Source organism: Tasmannia lanceolata, unplaced genomic scaffold (genome assembly GCF_043159265.1).
Source record: "Tasmannia lanceolata isolate RefF3 unplaced genomic scaffold, GAP_Taslan_0.1 ptg000008l, whole genome shotgun sequence".
NCBI classification, from domain to species: domain Eukaryota; kingdom Viridiplantae; phylum Streptophyta; class Magnoliopsida; order Canellales; family Winteraceae; genus Tasmannia; species Tasmannia lanceolata.
The window spans coordinates 7,461,271-7,484,143 of NW_027518685.1; the positions used below are offsets into that span (position 1 = coordinate 7,461,271).

At 37.7% G+C, this 22,873-nt stretch overlaps 3 protein-coding genes across 3 annotated transcripts; 2 read left to right on the forward strand and 1 right to left on the reverse strand.

The window, feature by feature from the left end:
• Positions 1-506: 506 nt before the first annotated feature.
• LOC143884176 (putative galacturonosyltransferase 6) lies at positions 507-7,599 on the forward strand. The gene is made up of 6 exons (XM_077387602.1): positions 507-827; positions 3,640-3,785; positions 4,498-4,608; positions 4,679-4,829; positions 5,733-6,007; positions 6,960-7,599. Exons 1-6 carry the CDS (start codon positions 522-524, stop codon positions 7,198-7,200), a joined length of 1,230 nt encoding a protein of 409 aa, XP_077243717.1. The 5' UTR covers positions 507-521; the 3' UTR covers positions 7,201-7,599.
• Positions 7,600-10,507: 2,908 nt separating this feature from the next.
• On the reverse strand, positions 10,508-15,390 carry LOC143884177 (ADP,ATP carrier protein 1, mitochondrial-like). The gene is made up of 4 exons (XM_077387603.1): positions 15,233-15,390; positions 11,669-12,179; positions 11,182-11,553; positions 10,508-11,088 (listed from the first exon to the last, which is right to left on the reverse strand). Exons 2-4 carry the CDS (start codon positions 12,155-12,157, stop codon positions 10,789-10,791), a joined length of 1,161 nt encoding a protein of 386 aa, XP_077243718.1. The 5' UTR covers positions 12,158-12,179; positions 15,233-15,390; the 3' UTR covers positions 10,508-10,788.
• Positions 15,391-17,119: 1,729 nt separating this feature from the next.
• LOC143884178 (pentatricopeptide repeat-containing protein At3g20730-like) lies at positions 17,120-22,266 on the forward strand. The gene is made up of 2 exons (XM_077387604.1): positions 17,120-17,975; positions 20,239-22,266. Exons 1-2 carry the CDS (start codon positions 17,237-17,239, stop codon positions 21,330-21,332), a joined length of 1,833 nt encoding a protein of 610 aa, XP_077243719.1. The 5' UTR covers positions 17,120-17,236; the 3' UTR covers positions 21,333-22,266.
• Positions 22,267-22,873: the final 607 nt, after the last annotated feature.

Below are 22,873 nucleotides of genomic sequence, written 5' to 3' on the forward strand. Positions count from 1 at the left end.
AACATGGGACAGGTTGTGTTTGGGTTGAGGAAGTTGAATTTGAGGCAGCTCAGGTTCGAGTTCAGGGTGACCAGACACGGATCAACACCCGACATTTTTAAATTTTATTTTACCATTTTTCTGTTTTTTTAGAACATAAAAAACTAAAGGCGAAAGATAATACCATAACCCGGGTCGACCTGACTCGAATTGGGAAATCAGATCGAGTTTGGTTGATATATTGATTTTTCTTGGTGGGCAGGCCAGCCATCATCAGGTCGGGTCGGTTCGGGTTCGGGTTGACAGTTTAGAGTTTGGCCTCCCAGTTGCACCCCTACAAGGTGTTGTAGAATGGAATACTCAGATAATTGGGAAAAAGAAAAAGATTTAGAAACATATACAAATCGAAGGGTTAGGATCGGAGAAAAATTTGTGCACCACTAAAATAAATAGTTTGGATCATCCAAACAGGTGGGCCGATTGGTCCATTCTTTTAGCACAAAGCCGCGTATAATAATATAATATAAACTTATAAAGTCTCCATGTTTGAATCGATCTGCCTGCAGACTTTTGACAGACTCACCATGTCTTCATCAGAACAGATCTTCTTATCAGGTGCCGGAGTTTCGAGAAGATCCGTTAATCAGTCAAAGACCCGTCCTGTCTTAGCAGGAGGTCTTAAAGCAGACATAGATCCTCCTCCAAAACCCTGGCCTATTGCTCAATACCTTGCCTTCGGACTCATCTTCTTCTTCACTTTCCTCCAATTCCTCCCCGCTACTCATTTCCGAGACCCTTCCGATCCCCTCCGCAACTGGATTCCCTTCGATTCCCTTCAATCTTCTTCGGTAATCTTTCTACTTTCATCTTTCTTTTTTATGCCCTAATTTCTGTCCACTTCTGTATGTTATGCTGTCTTGTTGTTGATCTTCTGCATTCGTAACATCGTTGGAACAATATAGGGTGTGCACAGAGTAATTCTATATTTTGAAGCTATCGAAATTCGAAGACGTAATGTAGATAGTTGAAAGATCATGAAATTCTAGTTTTTGGTAATTCAACTGCCTTTTAAATTACTAGAACTAATTCAAGTCACCTCCACTTAGGCTCTGTTTGGATATAGGTAGTTACCTTTAAGATTAGTGGTATAAGTAGTCAATAGGGAGGAGACAAACATTTGATTTACCTAGAATTTACCTTGTAGAATAGTGATAAGTAGTGTTTGGTTGCCAACATAGTAGAGCAGCAGGAGGGTGTGTCATTACCAATATAGAAAGAGAAGAGAGAGAAAGAGGAAAAGCATCATTTTCCAAGCCAAATCCCCCCCCCCCCCCACCCTTTGAGAAATCTGGCTTTGAAAATATGAGGGGACATTGATGCCACGTCACCAGACATGCAATTATTACCTCTGAAACTAGTTTGGTAGTCTACAGGGATTTTGATGCTATATTGGCAACCAAGCTCCATAAGGTTGAGGAAAAGTGCATTTTTTACTTGGGAAATCCTTGAGAATGCCAGACATGTGGCATCCAAACAGAGCTAATGGAACTTTGAAATTACCACCGGGTCAAATGAATCGTAAATATTGGTATAGCTACTTTGATTGTGCCGGTGTGTTTGGGCAGGCATGTGGCATCCAAACAGAGCCGAGCCATATAGAACTTTGAAATTACAGCCGGGCCGAACGAATCGTAAATATTGGTATAACTACTTTGATTGTGCCGGTGTGTTTGGGTTAGATGGTAGGAATTCAATGTGCACATGAAAGGAGTGTAGAACAAAAAGCATAAGAAGTTGAACTGGCAACCAAGAATTACCACTCATGCTGTCACTGATAAGCGTCGTTCCACTATTAGCTCTGGTCTTGGAATCTACTCTAATTATTTTTGTCTGCTAAAACTCTTCTTCGGTGTTGTTTCTTGCTTAGAACTCATGAATTGGTAGGATGCTTGGCTTAATTAGCAATTCGTGATCACTACAAACATCATCAACTCATTTTTCATCAGTCCGAAAAGAGCTTCACATTTGACACCAGTTTATAGAGATAATTTGCATTGAGTCGCTCCCAAGTTTGGCCAACATTTCAATGCAATGCCTATTGTATCAGACAAAAGTTGTAGTCTTCCTCTCCAACTTTCCAATATGCAAAAAATATTGAAGTTATCCCATCTTCAAAGGGATTTCGGATTTCCTCTTGATCATCCAGACACAAAGCAATGCTGGATGCCACTGTGAATTTTCATAATGTAAAATCAACAGCGGATGATAATACAGCCATTACGAGAAGAAGCTTGAGCATCTTTCTAGTACTATATTTCCTGCAACCCTTAGCCTGTTATAGGCGCATGATTTTCTGGCATGTCTGTGTTGTTTTTCACTTGTAACATCAACTACCCAAAGGCACAAACAATGAGGGATAATAGGCACAAAGGCAGCACTTGAATTGATGTGGCTGAGTGTTATTGATGTAAAGGCAAAGGAATACAAAGCATATATGGTTAGTAGGGTATTTCAAAATACAAAGCATGTATGGTTAGTTGGGCATTTCGAACCCAGGCTATAATGATTCCTTAGAGTATTGCTCAAGTGATCTCCATGGATTCTCCCTTTTTCACTGTATGGGTACATTCATAGCTCTGCCAAGGTGTAACATGAAACATCACTTGAATTGCTTAATGATACTAGCCATATGATTCTCTTCATGGCACAATATGTGCATTGTGTCTTTCATGCCCTACGATCATATCCATCCCTTTGGATAATATGATGGTGTTGATCCATGAACTCACTCCATATGCCACGAATGAAATTTCGGTGATTGCTTGCTTCAAGCCGCACGTTGTACTGAGGATGTGACTTCTTTTCGCTGGGTGATTGTGAAGATCGAACGTCTGAGTGGATTGTCATAGTAGTGAAAAGGCTCATTCTGTTTACTATTTCTATGATTCCCATGAAATTCTCTAGCTATACCTTACCAGGGAAAAAACCACTGCTTGGCTGTTGATAAGACAACAAGTAGCTTGACATATCTTACCTTTTTCTGTGTAAAGAAACTTCACTAGTTACATGACTTTCACATTAAATAGGCAATATGGAAACTTAAAACCCAGATCTCAAAAATTTTATCTCTTTTAGTTCTCGTACTTGTTACACGACTTTCACATTGAACAGACAATTGTTACCGCTTGATCTGAAGTTAAAAGTTTGGAAGCTTCTTGTTGAGGGGACCAACATGAACTTTTAATAGTTGTTCACTGCCATTTTCTGGGCTTATTTCTTATAAAATTCTGTAAGGCCATAATCAGTTTGTCTGTGATAAATTTGATGTTGCCTAGTAAAATTAATCATTCTCAAAGTGTGGAAGATCATTCCTTTTTATATCATATCAAAATTATTTCCCCTGTTTAATCGGCTTTTCTGTTCCTCTTATGGCCATTTATCAATTTATCTGTTCCTTATGTTTTCATTTTCTTCGATCTCTGTCACAAATATGGTTTATTTATGGAAATAATAATGCTTGATGTTGTATTTTCATGTTTGGGTCAACACACACTCTGGATGTGCTTTGGAAATGACAGTATTTCAAGAGTCTTATGTAATGCCAGTAATTTAGATTCCTGATCTATCTAGAATTGGGTCTGATCCAACTTGTGCTTGCAGTCTGGCAACTCCAGGGCTCCTAGTGAGGAAAAATCAAGTATCGTTTCAACCTATGGAGCTGAAACGGTTCACATCTTTTCTTGGATGGACTGTTTGGATCTTCAAATGCTAGCAGTTCTTGCCAACTCAACATTGTCAAGCTCGAGGTCTGTTTCTTTAATTGTTTTATGAGTTCAAAAGAATATGATTCCTTGAATATGAACTGCTTTGAAACAAGCTCTACAAATTGGGGTAGTGTTTTTTATTTTATTTATTTTTGGAATGGAATACAAATTGAGGTAGTTATTCTATACTATTTGGTTAATTGTACTACAGAAAATTCAATAAAATCCTTTTATTTTCAAGGGAAATAAATACAGTTATGCATACTAATATGATTTAGTTAAAGATTAAACAATAATACAAAGGGGCAACTGATGGGTGAACTTCTAAAATGGTTTCCTTTTTTATGGATAAACTTTGTTGGGCACTTAATAGGACAATATGGAGGTATGGTTGTGATGTCTATTGGTTAATATCTTCTTAGCTAAGTACCATGATAAACATTTTTCATGTTATGATTGGCAATCAATTGATTCAACACGTTTTCTTCAGAATTCAAAATGTTGAAATGATAAAAAAGGCTCCAACTGCAATTTCTTTTCAAAAGCCATTTAATGTTTTCTAGCTTTGCTAACAAAATCTGCAAAAATAGACTTCAGTGCGACAAAGATAAATGCTTCAATGGAATAATTGTGCCGTATTTAGAGAGTTGGAAACATCTTATCACAGCAGTGTTGTCATGATTATTAGAGGTCTATACTTATATTGGTTGTCATTTTCATGTTTTTCGTCTCTTTTTCCTTGCTTTTGTTTCAGTTATCCGCACCGTGTTCATTTCCATTTTTTCGTACCTGAAGGAACTGAAGAGAAAGTGTCCTACTATAAGCTGAAAGTGTTATTCCCACATTCAAACCTTGATATCATTGGGTAAGCATAGCCTTTAACAATTACATTTTGTGGGTTATTTTAGTATATTTATGCTGGATTTTTAATCTAGGCAAAAGGATGTCAAAGAAAAATTGAAAATCGCTACATCTGAAGGTGAATATGCTTGGTCTTCTGTTCATGAAATAGCACCTTTCATCATCCCAAGCACCCATCCAACTTTGGGCAGGTTTATATATGTTTCACCAGATACTATCATTAAGGTTTGTTGTCTCTCACTAAGGTTCCTATTGTTGTTCTCATTTGTTGGAAATTATAATAAATTATTTCAATTGCAGTTCTATCCTTAGAAGAAATTTGTGGATCAAGAAAGAACAAATTGGATATTATCACCCACAAACATCACAAGCAGTGTATTAGACTAATGCTTAATGTTTCGCAGTGCAACATTTGTTGGAAATTATAATAAATTATTTCAATTGCAATTCTATCCTTAGAAGAAATTTGTGGATCAAGAAAGAACACATTGGATACTATCACCCTCAAACATCACAAGCAGTGTATTAGACTAATGTTTAATGTTTCGTAGTGCATAAATCAGTTCTTATCAATACTAAAATTCATTTAGGGGCCCTGTATGTAGGGAGGGAATTGTGGAAAAAAAAATTCATAGGTAAAACATCCAGGTTCCAGTAGGGTTGAAACTTTCCTAGAAAACAGGATACATTTTTTATTTTGATAAATAAAATTCATGGAAAATGAGTAAGCCAAACACTGGAAAACTCATTTTCTGTGGAAAGTTTTCAAAAAAATATTTACCCTACATCCAAACAGCCAATTAGACCCACATTACAAACCGGGTGGTCTACCTCTATCCATGTCAGATACTTCAATCATAATTGAAAATCCCTAATGATGTACACATTCCATGTACCCATCCCTGGGTAAGAAACTACGAATTGAATGTCATGGTTTTCTTCTGCACCGATACCAGTGTGGCTGCTTGTATGTTTTGGTCATGACACTTAAGCTGATGCAGCTAGAATTCCTTATCAATTCATTGCAACTTTCATGTAGACAGTTGCCATTAAAAAAAATAAAAATAAAATTCATGTAGACAATTATTTCTTATATCATTGGTTTGGTTCTTCATGTTCCATGTACAGGGAAGAGTTGAAGAACTCTTTGAAGCAGATTTGAGCAACCACGCTATTGCGGCCGCTGAGGACTGCAGTAAAAGCTTGGGCGACTATGTTAATTTTGATGTTCTTGACGCCATACAAAGATCAGCTGCAAAGCCTTGGGTATCTAGAAAGCCTTATGAGAAGAATGCTTGCATTCCCGATCTTAATCTGCTTTTAATTGATGCAAAGAAACTGGAGAAAGATCTTGTGGAAGCTATTCTGTGGTGGAGTAAGGTTCTGAATAGTGGGAGTGAAAGGTTTGATTTTCTCCCTCTTTTCTTGCGTCTCTGTGATTTTCTTTATTGTCCTATCATGTTTTCAATGTATCTGCTTATATCTCTGATAGTGATTGGCTCATGATGGGACTTATTTTTTTTTTTATCTTTGAGTAATGATTATACTCACTTAGTCATGGATACGCTTTAAAAACATCTCTAGACTATCTTTCTTCATATAAAATGTTTTAATAGCATTAAGAAAATCAACTGCATAGTCACTCAGAGGGAAAAATGCAGCCTCCGTCTATATCCAGAAGAGATATATTAGTTCTGTATGCATCTCAAGTTGTGTTACTGCTACATCATCACTGTAAATACTCACATGAAAAGCTGAAATTTAAAATTTTAGAAAGTCAACCTAATGCAACCTATAACTCAATTGAAACAAGTTAGACATCCGACCCCAAACCAATATCGAAGGGAGACTCCAGCAGTGGCAAATAGATCAAGAGAAGAGATACGAGTTTGCTGTGCTTCTGTAATGATGCCATCATGGGGCAGAAATTAAGAAAAGAAGCTGGTCTCTAAGTGGGTTTTCAGTCTTTTTAGCTCGAAAGGAGGAAGATGTGGAGTTTTCTAGAGATTTCAAAAACCTAGGACTGGACACAGCAACAGCTTCTTTTAGTATTTTTTGAGGTTTCTAGACTTGCGTTTATTTTGGAGAGTATTCGTAGTATGGGAAAGAATCATTAAGAAGTTATTTGAGTTAGTTTTTGGTAGGGTAGGTCTCTATATAGTTTTACTGGGATTTTCCATTCATTCATGTCACTCAAATTTTGTTATTGCACTATTACAGGGAATTCAACTCAGATTATTTCTAATCGATCAATAAGGCGTATTTTTTCCTCTACTTTTTGGTTCTCTAAGCAACTTTGTGTGATGGTTTTTGTTCCCACGTCCTGTTTCTCACTTTGCACGGGTGTATTTGCAGGAAAGGTCAAATTAATCCAGCAATTGTACTAGCCCTCTATGACAAATACCTCAAGCTTTCTAGCACCTGGAAGGTCAGCAATTCAACATCTATAACAAACGTTGAAGCAAACATTTTCCGTTTTGATGGGGCCAGGAAGCTCTGCTCAGAACATGACCATCAGGATATTCAAGAACTGAAATTTGGGCATCTTTGGGAGCAGTACCTTCCACCTATGGCCAACCGCATCTTGGGAGACTAAAGCAATACTTCACTTCCCATTTTCTTGCTTTCAACGGGCTTAAGCGTTTCTTTTGTACCACCTTGGCCTCATCTGTTACACTGGTTTGTGATGGGAATATGATAGAGATCACATGGAAAGACACGCAGAAAGCTATGGTATATGTTCCATGGATTGGCTCGAAGATCTTGGATTGGATTGAATTATATCATACATTACAAACAGGGTAACGTAATGTCAGTTACCTCTTTGGATACAATTTGGTTCTTTTGGTGTATCAATATCTGTCTATTCAATTCTCACATACATATATACTTTTCTTGAAGCTGTTTTTTATCCTCACATATACTGTTACAAAGTGATGAAGGTGTGTTCCCAACTTCCCATATCAATTAAAAATATAACATGAAAGTTTCTAGTTTCTATCCTCACATATCCTCACATATGCTGTTTCAACGGCAATCACAGAGGCTAATTGTTCACAAGAGATAACAGACACATCGTATCAGATTTTGTCTGGTGTCCATTGTTTGCAAAAATAGCAGAGATATTATCTGGTGTCCTCGCGAACTTTTTAAAAAGTGGTGTGGGGACTGCATGGTTGGATCATCCAAATCATTTATTAATTTGGTGCTTAAATAGGTTGTGTTCGAGAAATCATCTCTGTAGGGTGATCTTAACCCTCGGATCTGAAGAGGTTTCTGTTATGTGCCATCCCTCAACAGATCGGTGGGTTAGGATCATTCTACAGAAATGGTTTTCTAGGCATGCATCTTCAAGTTGGGGATGAATAGATGAATGGTTTGGATCATCCAATCCAAATATTTATTAGGACAAACTTCCTTTGGAAAAATGATGCCAATTTCACCTTGTAAAAACTTTCAGAAATGCTGCAAATCGGATTTGATGCCGATATGCTGAAAATCAACATGTCTTATCACCTTTTAATCTCCTCAGTGAAACCAACAACTTACATCATCAGAACTACACGAGTTGCTGATGAGCTGAAGTTTGGCTTATTTGAATATGAAATTGGCATGAATTTGCAGGCTTACTCATGTTTTCACTGAGGCCAAAATGCCAGGATTAAATTGTCGTTTTCTTCTCCAAAGAATTAGGCACTATTTGTTTCCGATCTTGAGAACCGATTGCATGTCAAAACTGATTTTTGCACTCAAAATTACATTACCCTGTTTGGATTGCAAGAGTTTTTTGGAAAAGTTTGGAAAATAATTTCTTTTCAAAATCTCATGATTTTACCTTGCTTGATTACGTATTAAAAGAGTGAATTGAACCATTGAAATTAAGTATTATTAACAGGAACCATTAATTTATAGTAATATCCCTAAAATTTATCATTTGCCTCTGAATTATGGAACCAAAAAAAAAACTAGGAAAAACTTTTTCTCAACATATAATTTTCCTGCAATCCAAACAGGGGCATACTTGGTGGCCTTGATTTTTTTTTTTTTCTGGAATATTAGCTCTTAGGGTGGGAGAGGGTTAGACACAAGAGGGACAGAGTGAGAGGATAGAACAAGATTGAAGAAACAAAAAAACTCAGCCCAAAATATGATCGAGTTTTACTTGTTTTGTAGCCTGTTTTTCCTTTGAAACGAGTAAAGATGACAAAATGACGGGTTTTTCGGAGTGAAAATTTCGCAAAAAGAGGAAGAAGAGGGTTACCGGCTACCTTTTGTGAAAGTTTAGTAAATTTTTTAATCTGGACTGTTCACTTGATCCTATGGCTAAAACCCTGGTGACGAAGTGTTTTGCGCCGCCGCGATGTACGAGAATCGGTGTCCTCATCTTCCTTAATGATACCAAGGAAGAGCTCAAAAACCTAAAAAATCTTTTTAAGTGGGCCTCGGAATCGCTTGACTATTATTTTGGAGATTCTAGACATGTGTCAAAAGATTTCTTCTCTCCATAATCAACCAAGATCTACAAATGGCATGACGAACTCATTAGCTAGAGGAGTGGATCGGAGCGAATTACTACTAACGATGTTAGGCTAAGTTTGGATAACCATAAGATTTAGATTTGGATTTCTCACATTTGCAGGTGAGAATTGGAACTGGATCGGATACTTTGATTTCCAAATCAGCTACAACAGTGAAAAGAATATGATTTTCAAATCAGCCACAACAATAAAAGTAGAGGCCCATCTCCATATATACTCGAGCTTAAAAGGACTTGTGCTTAGATGAAGAGTGACAAGTAGTACTCTACCACCATTCTGAACATGGTAACCAACACACCCACCATTCCACACATGGATTGACTCTCTCTCTCTCTCCTCGTCTCTTCTCTTCTCTTCTCTTCCCCGTCCCTCGCTGTCATGCCTTTTTTGCTAGCTTTTACAGTTAACTGCTCCCCTATGTACTAATCATACGGCAGGATGGTTTATACGGAGTTATTATGGATAGTTTTAGTTGTGCAACTCGGGCTATTTTTTGGAATTCAGGTTGAGCTTTTACCTTAAAATCGGGTCGGGTTCAGCTTGATTCCAGTTCATTTTTTAGCAAAAGCTCAACCCGACCTGACCCAAGTTACACCCCTTTAAGGATTCCAGCATTTCCCTCCCCTCCTGTTTGTCTTTTCCCGAAAATTCAAACAAAAGGGAGTGGAAATGCAATTATTTAAAAAAAAAAAAAAATTAAATTGGAGCAGAGGGGATGGAAATATCATTTTCCTTATTAACAGATTAGTTTAGTATAACTCAATTTAAGAATACAATACATAAGCCTACAAAGTAAGGACCATTACCCACTTTGTTCACCTTTCACCTCTAAGCTGTCTCCAAAATTTGCGGGCACCATCTCGTTTGTTTATGGAAAGGGCTATGAATATTTCGGTGATTTTCAGGTTTATTTAAAAAAAAGGATAGCTGCTGGTTTCGAGGTGATGTTAAGACTTCGACGACCTCAGAGCTCGTCTACAGAAGAGAACAGAAAGGAAGAAGGAACGTAACGAAACTAGCGGGCCTTGTCTTTTAGTACTTAACGAGCTATCAAAGCTTATCACAATTTCCAAAAGGGGCATCAGAAACCAATTAAGCAAAGAAAAGACAAGGTGGGGTTACTGCAATTGTCAAAACATTGCCAGAGGCAATATGAGTAGCCTTTCTGAATTGTGGTTGCAGTTGCAATGAAATATCTCGTACAAGGCTTTCTTGAACTAAGTCTGCAATAAAATTTCATTGGCCTTCTCTACTAAGTTGACCTTGTTAGAATGTTTCTATAGGTAGGTAGATATGGGTTTTGCTAGGGAGTAGGGACCATAGCAGAAAGGCAATATTCAATCATGGCGACAAAAGGAAACCAAATGCTCAGAAATAATATACTTTGATTAACCAACCATGAGTAACAAATTACTTTGATTATCTCCCAAAAAAGCACCAGAAAGCTACTCCCCGGATGACAAAACATCCAGCCTGGTCATTTAATATTTTAGCTAAACACTGCTACACCCTCAAGAAGAACAAAAACAAAAAAAGAACTTAAAAGTTTGCAGAAATAATGTTGCTCAAATTATTTAAAGAAATTTATAAAGGAGACAAAATTACCATTTCCTTGTTCATCATCATCCCTGACAGACTGCACATCATTACCCACCGCCACCAGATCCATACTTCTTTCCGAGGAGGACCAGCTGCAGCTTGTCATAACCAGCAAGCACACCAGCACCTGCAACCGCACGCAGTATATTCGCACCAGCACCCTTGAATAAGGACTTGGCTCCCTCGTTCTTTATGATCTGAGCAAATGCATCCGCAGAGCTCTTGTACTTGACAGCTTCCCCTGAGGTCATCATCATCCTTCTCCGCACTGTATCAATCGGGTAGGATGCCAGCCCCGCTCCAATCGTTATACCCCAACCCAACAGAAAACTCGCCAGGAAACTATCCTGCATCACCAATAATAAAAAGTTTAAATATTGTTAATAACAATCTAATTAAACAGAACACGCCAGGGACTGACTCATCATATTCTTACATACCTGTAACTGACCAGTTAGCATGACTGGCTTTAGAGAATCATACATTCCAAAGTAGAGCCCACGATATACAATAATCCCGACACATGAGATGTTAAATCCACGGTAAAGCCCACCAATGCCATCAGATTTCATGGTTTTCCTGTAGACGTCGATCAGACCGTTAAACTGCCTTTCACCTCCCTTCTTGGAAGCCTTGGCATCATTGGCTAGACGGGTTCGGGCATAATCGAGAGAGTAGACAAAGAAAAGGGAAGAGGCACCAGCGGCACCTCCGGATGCTAAGTTCCCGGCAAACCATTTCCAGTACCCATCTCTGTCTTTCTTGAAGTTGAACAGCCGCTTGAAGTAATCCTTGAAAGCAAAGTTCAAGGCCTAGAGTACAATACATTTCAAATCAGTCAAAAGAACAAAGGAAGAAGGCACAGAGGATAGAAATGTCAGAAATTGGAGCTAAATTATAAAGCATGTATGCAATTGAGAATCTGACCTGGGTGGGGAAGTATCGGATAACATTGGCTGTATTTCCTCTCCACAATGCAATGAAGCCTTCGTCCTTTATGGTTCTGGCAAAACAATCTGCAATTCCCTTGTAGGGTTCTGAGAGTCTACCAGCCTTGATCATCTCATCCTGGTTCTGGATCAAGAGCTTCACCCGCTCAATTGGTGCGGCAGCTGTTTTGGAGACGGCAGCAGAAACTCCTCCCATTAGGAAATCAATAAGGAAGCCAGAGACACCTTTCTCTGCGGGTGCTTGGACGAACACAGGTGAGAGAGGTGAGACAATCGATAACCCATGACTCCCACTTCCCTGGTATGGCTGAAGCAGAGGACCCTGCAGACCTCCATTTACATATGCACCAGACAGATTGTGGACGCCAGTATTCCTGGCATGAAAGTTGGGAGAAAGTCTGGAGAAGAGTTGAGACTGCCCATGTATCTTCGTAATTATAGATGGATGATGTGCTCCATCAGCCATCTTTACAACTCAGTGTGGTGACCTGCATGAATGATATAAGTACTGATCGTTATGGCAGAAAATCATCAGCGAACAATAGGTAATGAATACGTATAAATGAATCCAAATCATTTCTTGCAGCCAGCAACAAAATTCACCATATGCAAAGGCTCCTAATAATCCGAGTTCAGAAACTCAAGATCTGAAGATGCATTTAGAAGAAGTAAAAGGAAAATAAGAAAGATCGTAAATGCATGCTTTCTTATGTTGCTTTGTATGACACTTATGAACTGCATAGCCATTTGACTTTGATACATTAAATATTTTGAAAATATATATATATATATATATATATATATATATAAAGCAAATAAGTACAATTCATTACAGTTTTTTTTCCTGTTTTGCACAATATAAATTTGACATTATTTTCTCCACAAGAAACACAACTTTCTTCTTCTTCTTATTCTTTTTTAAAATGAAGAAACACTACTTTCTATCACTCCAGATGATCAATGATGTTAAAAACTGGAAAGGTAGTACATTTTAGGCTGTGTTGGGATGGCCTGAATATCAGTATAAATGAAATACATCACAGGAGCTTGGTAAGGAACAATTAGGGGGGGAGATAAGTAATTCACATAGATGAACAAAAAAAAAAAACAGGCTTTAATTTAAACAAAATCATTTCTTGCAGCTAACAGGAAATTTGGTACAAGCAAAAACCATAATAACTGCTGAATTCAGATAGGAAGAAGAAAAAAAAAACTGACAGACATTTAGTGTGGCAATTACATCGTGTGGCATTATTAGTAACTATTAAAATTTACAAGGCACCAAAACAGCAGGAGCATGACTCAATTCAAAGAATGCAAACACCTATACAATTGCATTTCTTTCCAAGTTTTTTCAGGCAATGTTAAAGCGGGATGAGAATAATAACTAAAAATTTAGAAGGCGCCAAGACAGCAAACACCTATACAAATTGCATTTCTTTCCAACTTTTTTCAGGCAATGTTAAAGCGTGATAAGAATAATCCTCCACAAGAAACAGATCTCTTTTATATTTTCGACAAGTCTTGTTAAACAAATGTATGCAGTCCAGAAAGTCCCTAGTTTAACTGACATCGCTAAGTGAAGTTAACTAAATCATCAATGACCAGTAATGAAAGTAGTTAAAAGATGACATAAGAAATCCAACTAAATATATAGAAAACATGCTTGGAATAGTTTAAGGTGTTTCTTGCATCTAGCAAGATCCATATTACCAATGGGTTCACAAATTCAAAGACACATTAATGAACCACAACAAAACTTAAGAAGTGGGCAAAAAAACAGAAAATAGCAACTGCATGCTTTTGATGCAGCAGTACCATATATTCTTAAGAGCTTTGACATCCACAAATTACACAGACATGACTCAGCCTGGTCTTGAACTGCCTGCATTGCCAGGCATATTGGCTTCTCCAGAAAGTCAAAGCTTGTGCGAAAATTATCTCCTTGCCTAAAGAGCCAGGAAACTTGTCGAATGTATCTGACCAAGCAAGTGTACAAGAGACAAGTTACTTCAGCCATCCAGATCCAAGCTTGTGCTCGAGGATTAATAGAGCAGAAAGTGCTCGATGTCGAGCATCAGACGAAAGCAACACTCGTCAACAAATAACAATTCCCACAGGATGTGGCTTGCTCACATTACTTAAAGATTCAGAAATCTGCATTCATCCTTTAGAGTTGGTTCCATCAAAAGTTAGCTCATGAACACTTTTTTTTTTTTGAATGGTTAGCTCATGAACACTATCTGATGGTTAAAAGGGCAACAACCGACATCCAACACACTTGGAAGTGAAAAGTCGTTTGACATAGTCAACGGAGCATCAGATAATACCAAATTTATTGATCATAGTGTTTGGATCCCTACCAAATTTTTATTACTTAATCGGGAGCACATGAGCAAACATCTACAAATCTAAAGGAAATGAAAGAAACCCCTACCTCTCCGCTCCATGATTGATCTCTCATTTCCCAACCAAAACTCACAAAAGAGAACAATAATTGCAGACAGTGAATAATCAGGAGTAGAGAACGAGGAAAGGAGACATGCCCTGGAGGAAAGAAAAGGGATTCAGACAAGCTGGAAACAAGCCCTGCCCCAAACATTTTTCTGGTTCTAGAATTTCTTGATCGATTCTTGGCAGGAGGAAGGTATAAACAGACATATATTATTTATTAAAATATAATTTTCTAAGAGCACTTTGTAGCAGCGGCATCTAATGGGGAGAGAAGCAAATCTACTAGTCTAGCCTCGTAAGTTTGGTTGACCAAAAGGCGTAACATCACAACAGATGAAATTAGAAAAGAAATCTAATCAAAGAATTAGTTGGGCTATATTAAGTATCATCAATTGAAGTTCAGAGTTCAGACCATCATGCATCATCAATCTACCCCGCTAGGGTTTCATTATGCTACTCTGAACTGGAAGGAATCACTGTTCCCACTCCTTCGTTTACTAGCTCTTTCCTGTCCTATTTTCTCAACTATCTACGCTAGTCAACTACTCAATTCTACTCAAACGAAACCAGATATAAGATCCAATGACACTACGCAGATCTACTCAAAGAACAATCAGATCTACAAACAGCAGAAAATCGGTGATCAAGAACATGAAGAAAATCTATCACACCAAGAGAAGAATTAGATAAAGAATAAATAAACAAAGCGAATCACTGATTTGCAAAGATGAATAGAAGCTCTACGGTATCCACTCGTAAAAACACAATCTTAAAGTTATGCATCAAAATACCAAACCATGAGATCTCCTAAAACATATCCAACACAAACATAAAAACAACAACAGATCTACCACTACCATTATCAATTGAAAAAAAAAAAAAAAGCAAAGAAGAGAACTTCCAGAACTCGATCTGCAAAGATAATAGGAGAAAATGTAAAACATCGATCAAAAACTAGATTTCGAAGCTGCGAGAGGGAAAAAGTAACACGAAACTACACGATCTAGATCTAGGCTAAAAGCTACGGCATTCAATCGCAGAAAATAGAAGAGAAAGAAAAAGAGATGAGAAAATGACTAGTCTTTACCCGAGGGAAGGCCGCTGAGAAGCCTTTTCCTTCTCTCCTTTGTTTGTGGGGAGGGAAATTAGTCTGAAGAGAGCATTATATAAAGAGGAGGGACTGGAGCTGAAAGAATACAAAAACCCTAGAAAGATGCTAAATACCCTTCTCTTCTTCACAAATGACCATTGTAACACGACTGCTAAAAATGAGTTTTTATATGGTGTAAGCCCTTGTAGTCCCGTATTTTTCGAAGAGTACTGTACGGTCATTATAGGATGATCCAAACCGTCCATGTGATTGGCCACACTGTAAATAGGTTGTGCCCAAAAAATCATTTCCATAGGATGATTCCAACCCTCCGATCTATAGAGGAACTGCATGGAAACCGCTATAGATCGGAGGACTAGGATCATCCTATGGAAATGAATTTTGGGGAACAACCTTATTTACGTCGTGTTCCATGACATGTATAGTTTGGATTATCCTATGATGTGGTCCTACAGAATTCGAAAATACCATACTATAAGGGCTTACACCGTATAAAATCTCCCTAAAATATATCAAATCTTCTAATGACCAAAACGCCCTCACTATGGTAAGTCCCTGGAAAACAACCTCTTTTTCCTTGACAAGATAGAATTCTGGTGTTCACTTGAAATGGAATTACACATGTGGAATTTCTACAATAAGTCAAAAAATGACATAGAAAAGCCCATTCCCCCCTCCCCTTTAGGGATTTCATTTCCGACCAAAAACACACGGATTTCGTTTCCCTGGGAAATTAATGCAAAAAGAAGGGCAAGCAGTTTCTATGGAAGCCTTTTCCTGCACAAGTGAACAGTCCAGAAACAATCCAGAAAGACCTTTTCCTGCACAAATTTTCTGGATTTCTTTTCCTAATGCCACGTCAGATTGCTGGGAAATATTTTCTTTTCCTTTCTCGGGAAAACAAGTGAACAGAGCCTTTAGGAAAGATTAGGTCGGGAAGACGCTGACTGAGAGCGCAAGAGATTGGAATGGGAAATTATGCTAACAGGCCTCATTGGGGTAGATTTGTAATTAAAAGGGAGAGCATGGCAAAATTGGAAATTTAAAATATTAGGGTACTACATTCCCCTGCAATGGATCACATAATTACTCCACTCACATGATCTGTCCTTATTTCGAGTCGGATCTCACGTCTCCCTCAAACCATATATGTAGGAACACACGGTGGCACTTGAGCTCCACTAGATGTAGTAGTTACTAGTTAGTCAAAGTAAATATTTGTGACAATAATACCCAAGTCAAAAATTAAATTACCTTGCAAGAAGACCAAAACACACCTTCCGTGATAAGGCGAGTCTCACAAACTCAGTTCAAACTCATGCATGATGAGATGGGGCCCAAGATTTAAACTCTTGTTTTGATTGGGTAGGTCCTACAAGCTCCAACCAAGTCCATGCATAAGTTGGGGCCACGATTTTACACCTCATGTTTTGATGGGTGGGGCCCATTATTTTATGCATGATCCAAGAATGCTAATATAAGTAGAAATGCAGCCTATAAAAAAAACAAACCTAGCATACGTATTTCTGTCACAAATTGACCGTATAACCGGAATGTGATGACTATGTTTGTAAACTCTTAAACTACTTAAGATTTTACATGGTTCTATTATTTTTCAAAAAGTCTTGTGTGGCCCACACCATAGGATAATCCAAACTGTCCATTTGATGAGGTTGGTTGTGCCCCAAAACTCATTTCCACACGATGATCTCAACCCTCCAATCTCTAGAGGTTTCCATAGTATGCAGTTCTTCGGTAGATTAGAGGGATAGGACCATCATATGGAAAAGATTATTTGGGCACAACCTATTTAGGTGTGGCCCATCAAATGGACGGTTTGGATTATCTTATGGTCTGTGCCGTACTGTGCCTCTTGAAAATTACTGCAACACACGGGCTTATACCATATAAAGACTTTTTTTTTTTTCTGCTGCACAAAAGTGTCGTGGAAAACAGCAAACTCGTGAGAGTTTCTAATCCATGATCAACATTTGTAAAGTCACACGCAACAATCTCTCAGAAATAACGGAATTCAAATCAAAGATCACTGCACTCTGCAAACTCGGCAGATTGAAGGAAGCTCTTCGAATCGTCTGTAACCTCGACTCTAAACCCATCACTTTCGATTCGTCTATCTATTCATCTATTTTGCAGCTCTGCATCGATTCTAATGCCGAAAGGGAAGGCAGAATCGTCCACGACCACCTTCGGAGAAATGGGTTCGTTTCAGATTTGCATCTTAATACCAAATTGATAGTCTTTTATGGGAAAGCTGGAGATGTGGTGGCCGCACGCCAAGTGTTCGACGAAATGCCTGAACGAAGCATTGTGTCTTGGACTGCTTTGATTTCAGGGTATTCTAGACATGGGTATTCGGAGGAAGCGTTACAAGTCTTTGTCTCGATGCGCCAGTCTGGTTGTAAGCCTAACCAGTTCACTTATGGTAGTGTTTTGAGGGCGTGTACGAGTATGATGTGTATAGACAGAGGAGAACAGATTCAGGGTTGTATAGTGAAGGGTGAATTTTCAGACAATTTGTTTGTGCAGAGTGCTCTTGTTGATTTGCATTCGAAATGCGGGAAGATTGAGGATGCTCGGTTCTTGTTCGACGGAATGTCGCAAAGGGATGTGGTTTCTTGGAATGCGGTGATTGGCGGGTATGCGGTTAAGGGGCTTGGAGGTGATGCGTTTGAGATGTTTCACTCGATGCTAAGAGATGGTATTGATGAAATTTTATGACCTATATGTTTGTTAAATGTTTTGATGTTATTGATTTACGAGGATGATTACTTCAGGAATGAAATGAGCTTGAAATATCACCAATGCTAAAACAGAGATACCCTGCCATTTTGGAGCACTTGCAAATGGCTGAAGTCGGCCAGGGATGATAAGAAACCTTAGTGTTTATTTTTCTCTTGGTCGTTGCATCACATTCCGGCCATGTGATAGAAAGATCCGTTTGGTGTACTAGCGTGGTTTGTAGTTGTGAATCATGAAGATAGAGGGTGGGTGAGTCTAAAGCTCATTTACCTTGAGGTGATAGTTAATATAAGTCCAATCTCTTAATGGGTATCTATAAGAGGGAAATTGCCTCCCTATAGATGTGCTTTATGTACAAATGCATTTCATTTAGTCTAACTTATATTTTATTTAACTTATATAGAGGCAAACATGACAAACTGACTTGGGACTGGACTTGGCATGGGAATCCAAAGAAATCTAAAGAGGGCATATCTGTGTACAGGAATGATTTCATTACAAATATATGCCCTTTCATCCTCTTAAATACATCTGCGACGGAGTGCATATAGCCAGATGCCAGAATGATACACATGGGGCAATATTAGCCATGTCTATCAAGATGTACTTTTACTTTTGATATTTTGGCATATTTCCTCTGACATATATCTATGTTCTGATCATTTTAATGTAATTTGTTTCTCTTTTATTTTCAAAAAAATAAAAAATGTAACTTGTTATGTTTTTTATGTATTGGCTAGTCTTTTAGGCCTGTGTGGATGTCAGTTGTCTGCTTGTCTATCCATTTTTCTATACTCAATCTACTGCTAGGACTGGGAGCCTAGAAACAAGTGGAAACCTATACAAATGAATAGTGTAAGTCTGTAATATATGAGTGCAAGTTATGCAAATGCTAGCTGTGGAACTACACGAAACAATAGTAGATGATGAGTATTTAGATAGTATTAAACTAATGTTGTCACAATAGAAACACCAAGAAAAAAGAAAAACAGATCAAAATGGAAAAGCAGAAAACAAGACAATGATGAAGAAAAAACATAAATAGATTTTCTTTTTGAATGGTATAAGTAGATTTTTTTATTGAAGATTATTTTGTAAAAAAAGTGAGTAAAAGACAAATATAATATAAAGAAACAGTTAAGAAAAGGAAGAAAAACATAAATGTACAAACAAAAGTATCCGATCATAAATCTAGGTGAAGGAATGCCATATATCAAATCTAAAAGCAAGATAATATGGGAAAATGGAAAAAGTAGTGACAAAATGCAGAAAGAAGCTGACAAAATGCGGAACATAGACTAATGAATCAAGCTCAACAGAGTGATCTAGCTCAATGATTGTAAAAAATCAACCTACATCAGTTGACGATGCAAAATTAAAATAGATAGTCAATAGAAAGAAGAAAAATAAGCAATTAGGATGTAGATACCTGGATCTAGACTCAGAAACATGTAGAAATACCAAACAATGAAGAAAACAAACGAACAAATCATATGTTAAAAGATGAAAAAATAAAATTTAATAAAATAACAACTACCAAATCTCGTAAAAAACATGTATATTCAATGAACGATGTATGTTTTTATGATGTAACTAGCAAAAAATAAGGGAGAAAAAAAGATACTGTATGACAGAGAAAATTCCTAAATCTCTCAATCCACTTTTTATTGATACATGTACAATTTGTGGTTTTAATTTTGACATTGATGAAGATTGGCAAAAAACTATCATACAACCTTTTCTCCAATAGAAAATAGCAAAAACATCCAAAAGAGGGTAAAAAATGGGGTACAAGTTGGGGATTATGCAACTCAAAGTCACGTGTTTTCGACCCTATATGGCATCAATGCTGCATTGGCACGGCAGATACATAATATTGGGTCGGTACAACCAACACATCCCCGAATACATTTAAAATTATTCGCAGTGACAGTTATTATGGGTTTAGATCGTATCAGACGCCTAAACATCCGATGTGAAGTGGCTGATACTATCGTCTAGGCTAATATTTAAAACCATGTCCTATGCATAGTACTAAACTGCTATCTACCACGTAATACATCTTTCTTATTAAAAGAAATATATTATCTAATTAATAAGAAGTCAAGAGAAAGGGATTTTGAGCTTTATCCCACTTGCTTCTTAGTCTGTGATTTGCTGCTGCTTTGAATTTTTAATTTCTATCCGTTTTTTTAATTTTATGAATTATGAAAATTTGACAGGGAAGATGCCTGATCACTTCACCTTTGGAAGTGTCTTGAGGGCATGTGGTGGGCATAGAGCTCTTATAAAGGTGAACCAGATTCATGTGTTTATTGTCAAATTGGGATTCAGGTGTCACAATGTTGTTGCTGGATCACTAATTGATGCTTACGCTAAATGTAAGAGGTTGAGGAGCGCAAGGCTTTTATATGATTCTATGGTTGAAAAGGATCTCGTTTCGGGTACTGCATTGATCACTGGATATGCACAAGAAGGAAGCCACAGTGGAGATGCCTTAGAATTGTTTAGTAAATTAAATCAGACAGGTATGGTAATGGATGATGTTATTATGTGTTCAATGCTTAATATATGTGCCAACATAGCATCATTAAGCTTGGGAAGACAGATCCACGGCCGTGCATTCAAGAACCTACCTAATTATGATATAGCCACGGGTAATGCTCTCATTGATATGTATGCTAAGTCAGGAGAAATTGAGGATGCTCGTCGTGCTTTTGATGAGATGCGAGATAGAAATGTGATTTCGTGGACCTCATTAATTACTGGATATGGGAATCATGGATATGGCGAGGAGGCAATTATACTGTTTGAGAAGATGGAAGATAATGGTTTGAAGCCAAATGATGTTACATTTTTGTCTCTTCTATTTGCTTGTAGCCATAATGGCTTGACCAACAAAGGATGGGAATGTTTTAATTACATGGTGGATAAATACAATATCCATCCTAGGGCTGAGCATTATTCTTGTATCATTGACCTTCTTGCACGTGGTGGTCAGTTAGAAGAAGCATATGATTTGGTAGGCAAGATAAATTGTAAGCACAATGCCTCAGTTTGGGGTGCCCTGCTTGGTGCTTGTAGAATATATGGTAATACATCTCTAGGGAAAATTGCCGCAGGGCATCTTTTTTATTTGGAACCTGATAATTCAATAAATTATGTTGTCCTTGCAAATATATATGCTGCAGCTGGCTTGTGGGAAGATGCATGGAACACAAGGGAAATGATGGAAGATAAAGGTATAAAAAAAGATGCTGGCTATAGCTCTATTCAGTTCATCAAGAATAGAACTCTCCTCCTTGAGGCAAATTGAGTTTTCAGAAATATACAAATATTTTCATGGATTATATTCAGTTTGGAGAGCCATATTTGGTGCTTGCAAAATATATGGTAATATATCCCTGGGGAATAGCAGCGTGACTTCGTTTTTATTTGGAACACAAGAATTCAATAAATTTAATGCCCAAGCAAACATATATGCTGCAACTGATTTGTGGGAGAAAGATGGAAGGAAATTGATGGAAGATAAAGGTATAGAAAAGGATCCAGGCTGTAGCTCTATTCAGTGGAAAGCTGCTCCAGCGGGATGGGCCAAGCTAAACTTTGATGGTAGCCGGGCCGGGCTGGCATTGGAGGTGTGTTTCAAGATGCAAACGGTGTTGTATTGATGCCCTTCTTGGGACCGGCAGGATTTTGTGATGCTAATGAAGCGGAAGCAAAGACACTTTTATTTACATTAAGATGGTATGTGCAACATAATTTGGGTCCTCTTATCATTGAAGGCGACTTGATGAACGCTCTAGCTTGGGCTTCCGACAAGTGTAGGGGACCTTGGAAACTTGAAGACATCACTGCTTAGATTAGGGACTTGGTTCGTGTAATTTGTCCCATAATCCAACATATGTGAAGATCGGCGACCTCGATGGATTAGCAAAGGGCGGGGTAAATCTGTCTACGGTTGTGGTGATTCAAAATATACATCATGATTTTTTATTTTTTTTTTATTTTTGAAAATTGTGAGAAAATATACATCATGATGGTGCTGGATAGTCTATTGAGAGCGCCTATGATAGCTAATTTTTTCTGATCTTAATCAATGATAGGAGCTATGTTAGCTGAATCTTGTATGTACCTTTGTAGGTGACTATCATATGGTCTTCTCTTCTTTTGGTGATAGCTTGTCCCTTCGTTTTGTAACTTGATCTTTTGATTATATGAATGGAAAATGCTGCCTTAAAAAAAAAGAAGCTCTATTCAGTTTATGAAGAAAACAATGCCTCTTCTTCTTAAAGAAATCGAGTTTTCAAAATATAGTGAACTTTTCATCAACACATTTAAAAAAGGCTTGGTCTGCTCTAAATATAGATTTAACTTTCGAAGTTACACCTGTGGAGTAATAGGATGACATGTTTGAGTACTTCCTTTGTGCAGTAACTCCTGGTGCTGCTGCAGCTGCTGCTAGAGTTTGGGTATCCATTTCACAGTAAAGCTTGTAGAGCTTTCACTTAGTTTTATTATGTAGGTACAAAAGCATTTTAACCAGTGAGTATCCTCCATGTAGAGTTAAAAAAATATTCATTTTTCTATTGTGTTCTTGGTCGTAGATGTATAAATAATTCTATAGTTTTCTTACCGATTTATTTCTCTTTGGTTTTAGATATGTAAGTTGATCTTTACAGTTCATAAGGAATCTTCTTTTGCAATGTTAGGACACTTAACTCGATCCACCATGAGTGGTCTTTATAGTTCACCTACGGTGCTCTCATTTTTCTTCAATCAATGTCGTTATTTTGCTTTACATGTTTGGGTTGTTTTATTCACTTCTCCAGCAGAGGCAGGTAAAGGTAGGAATCA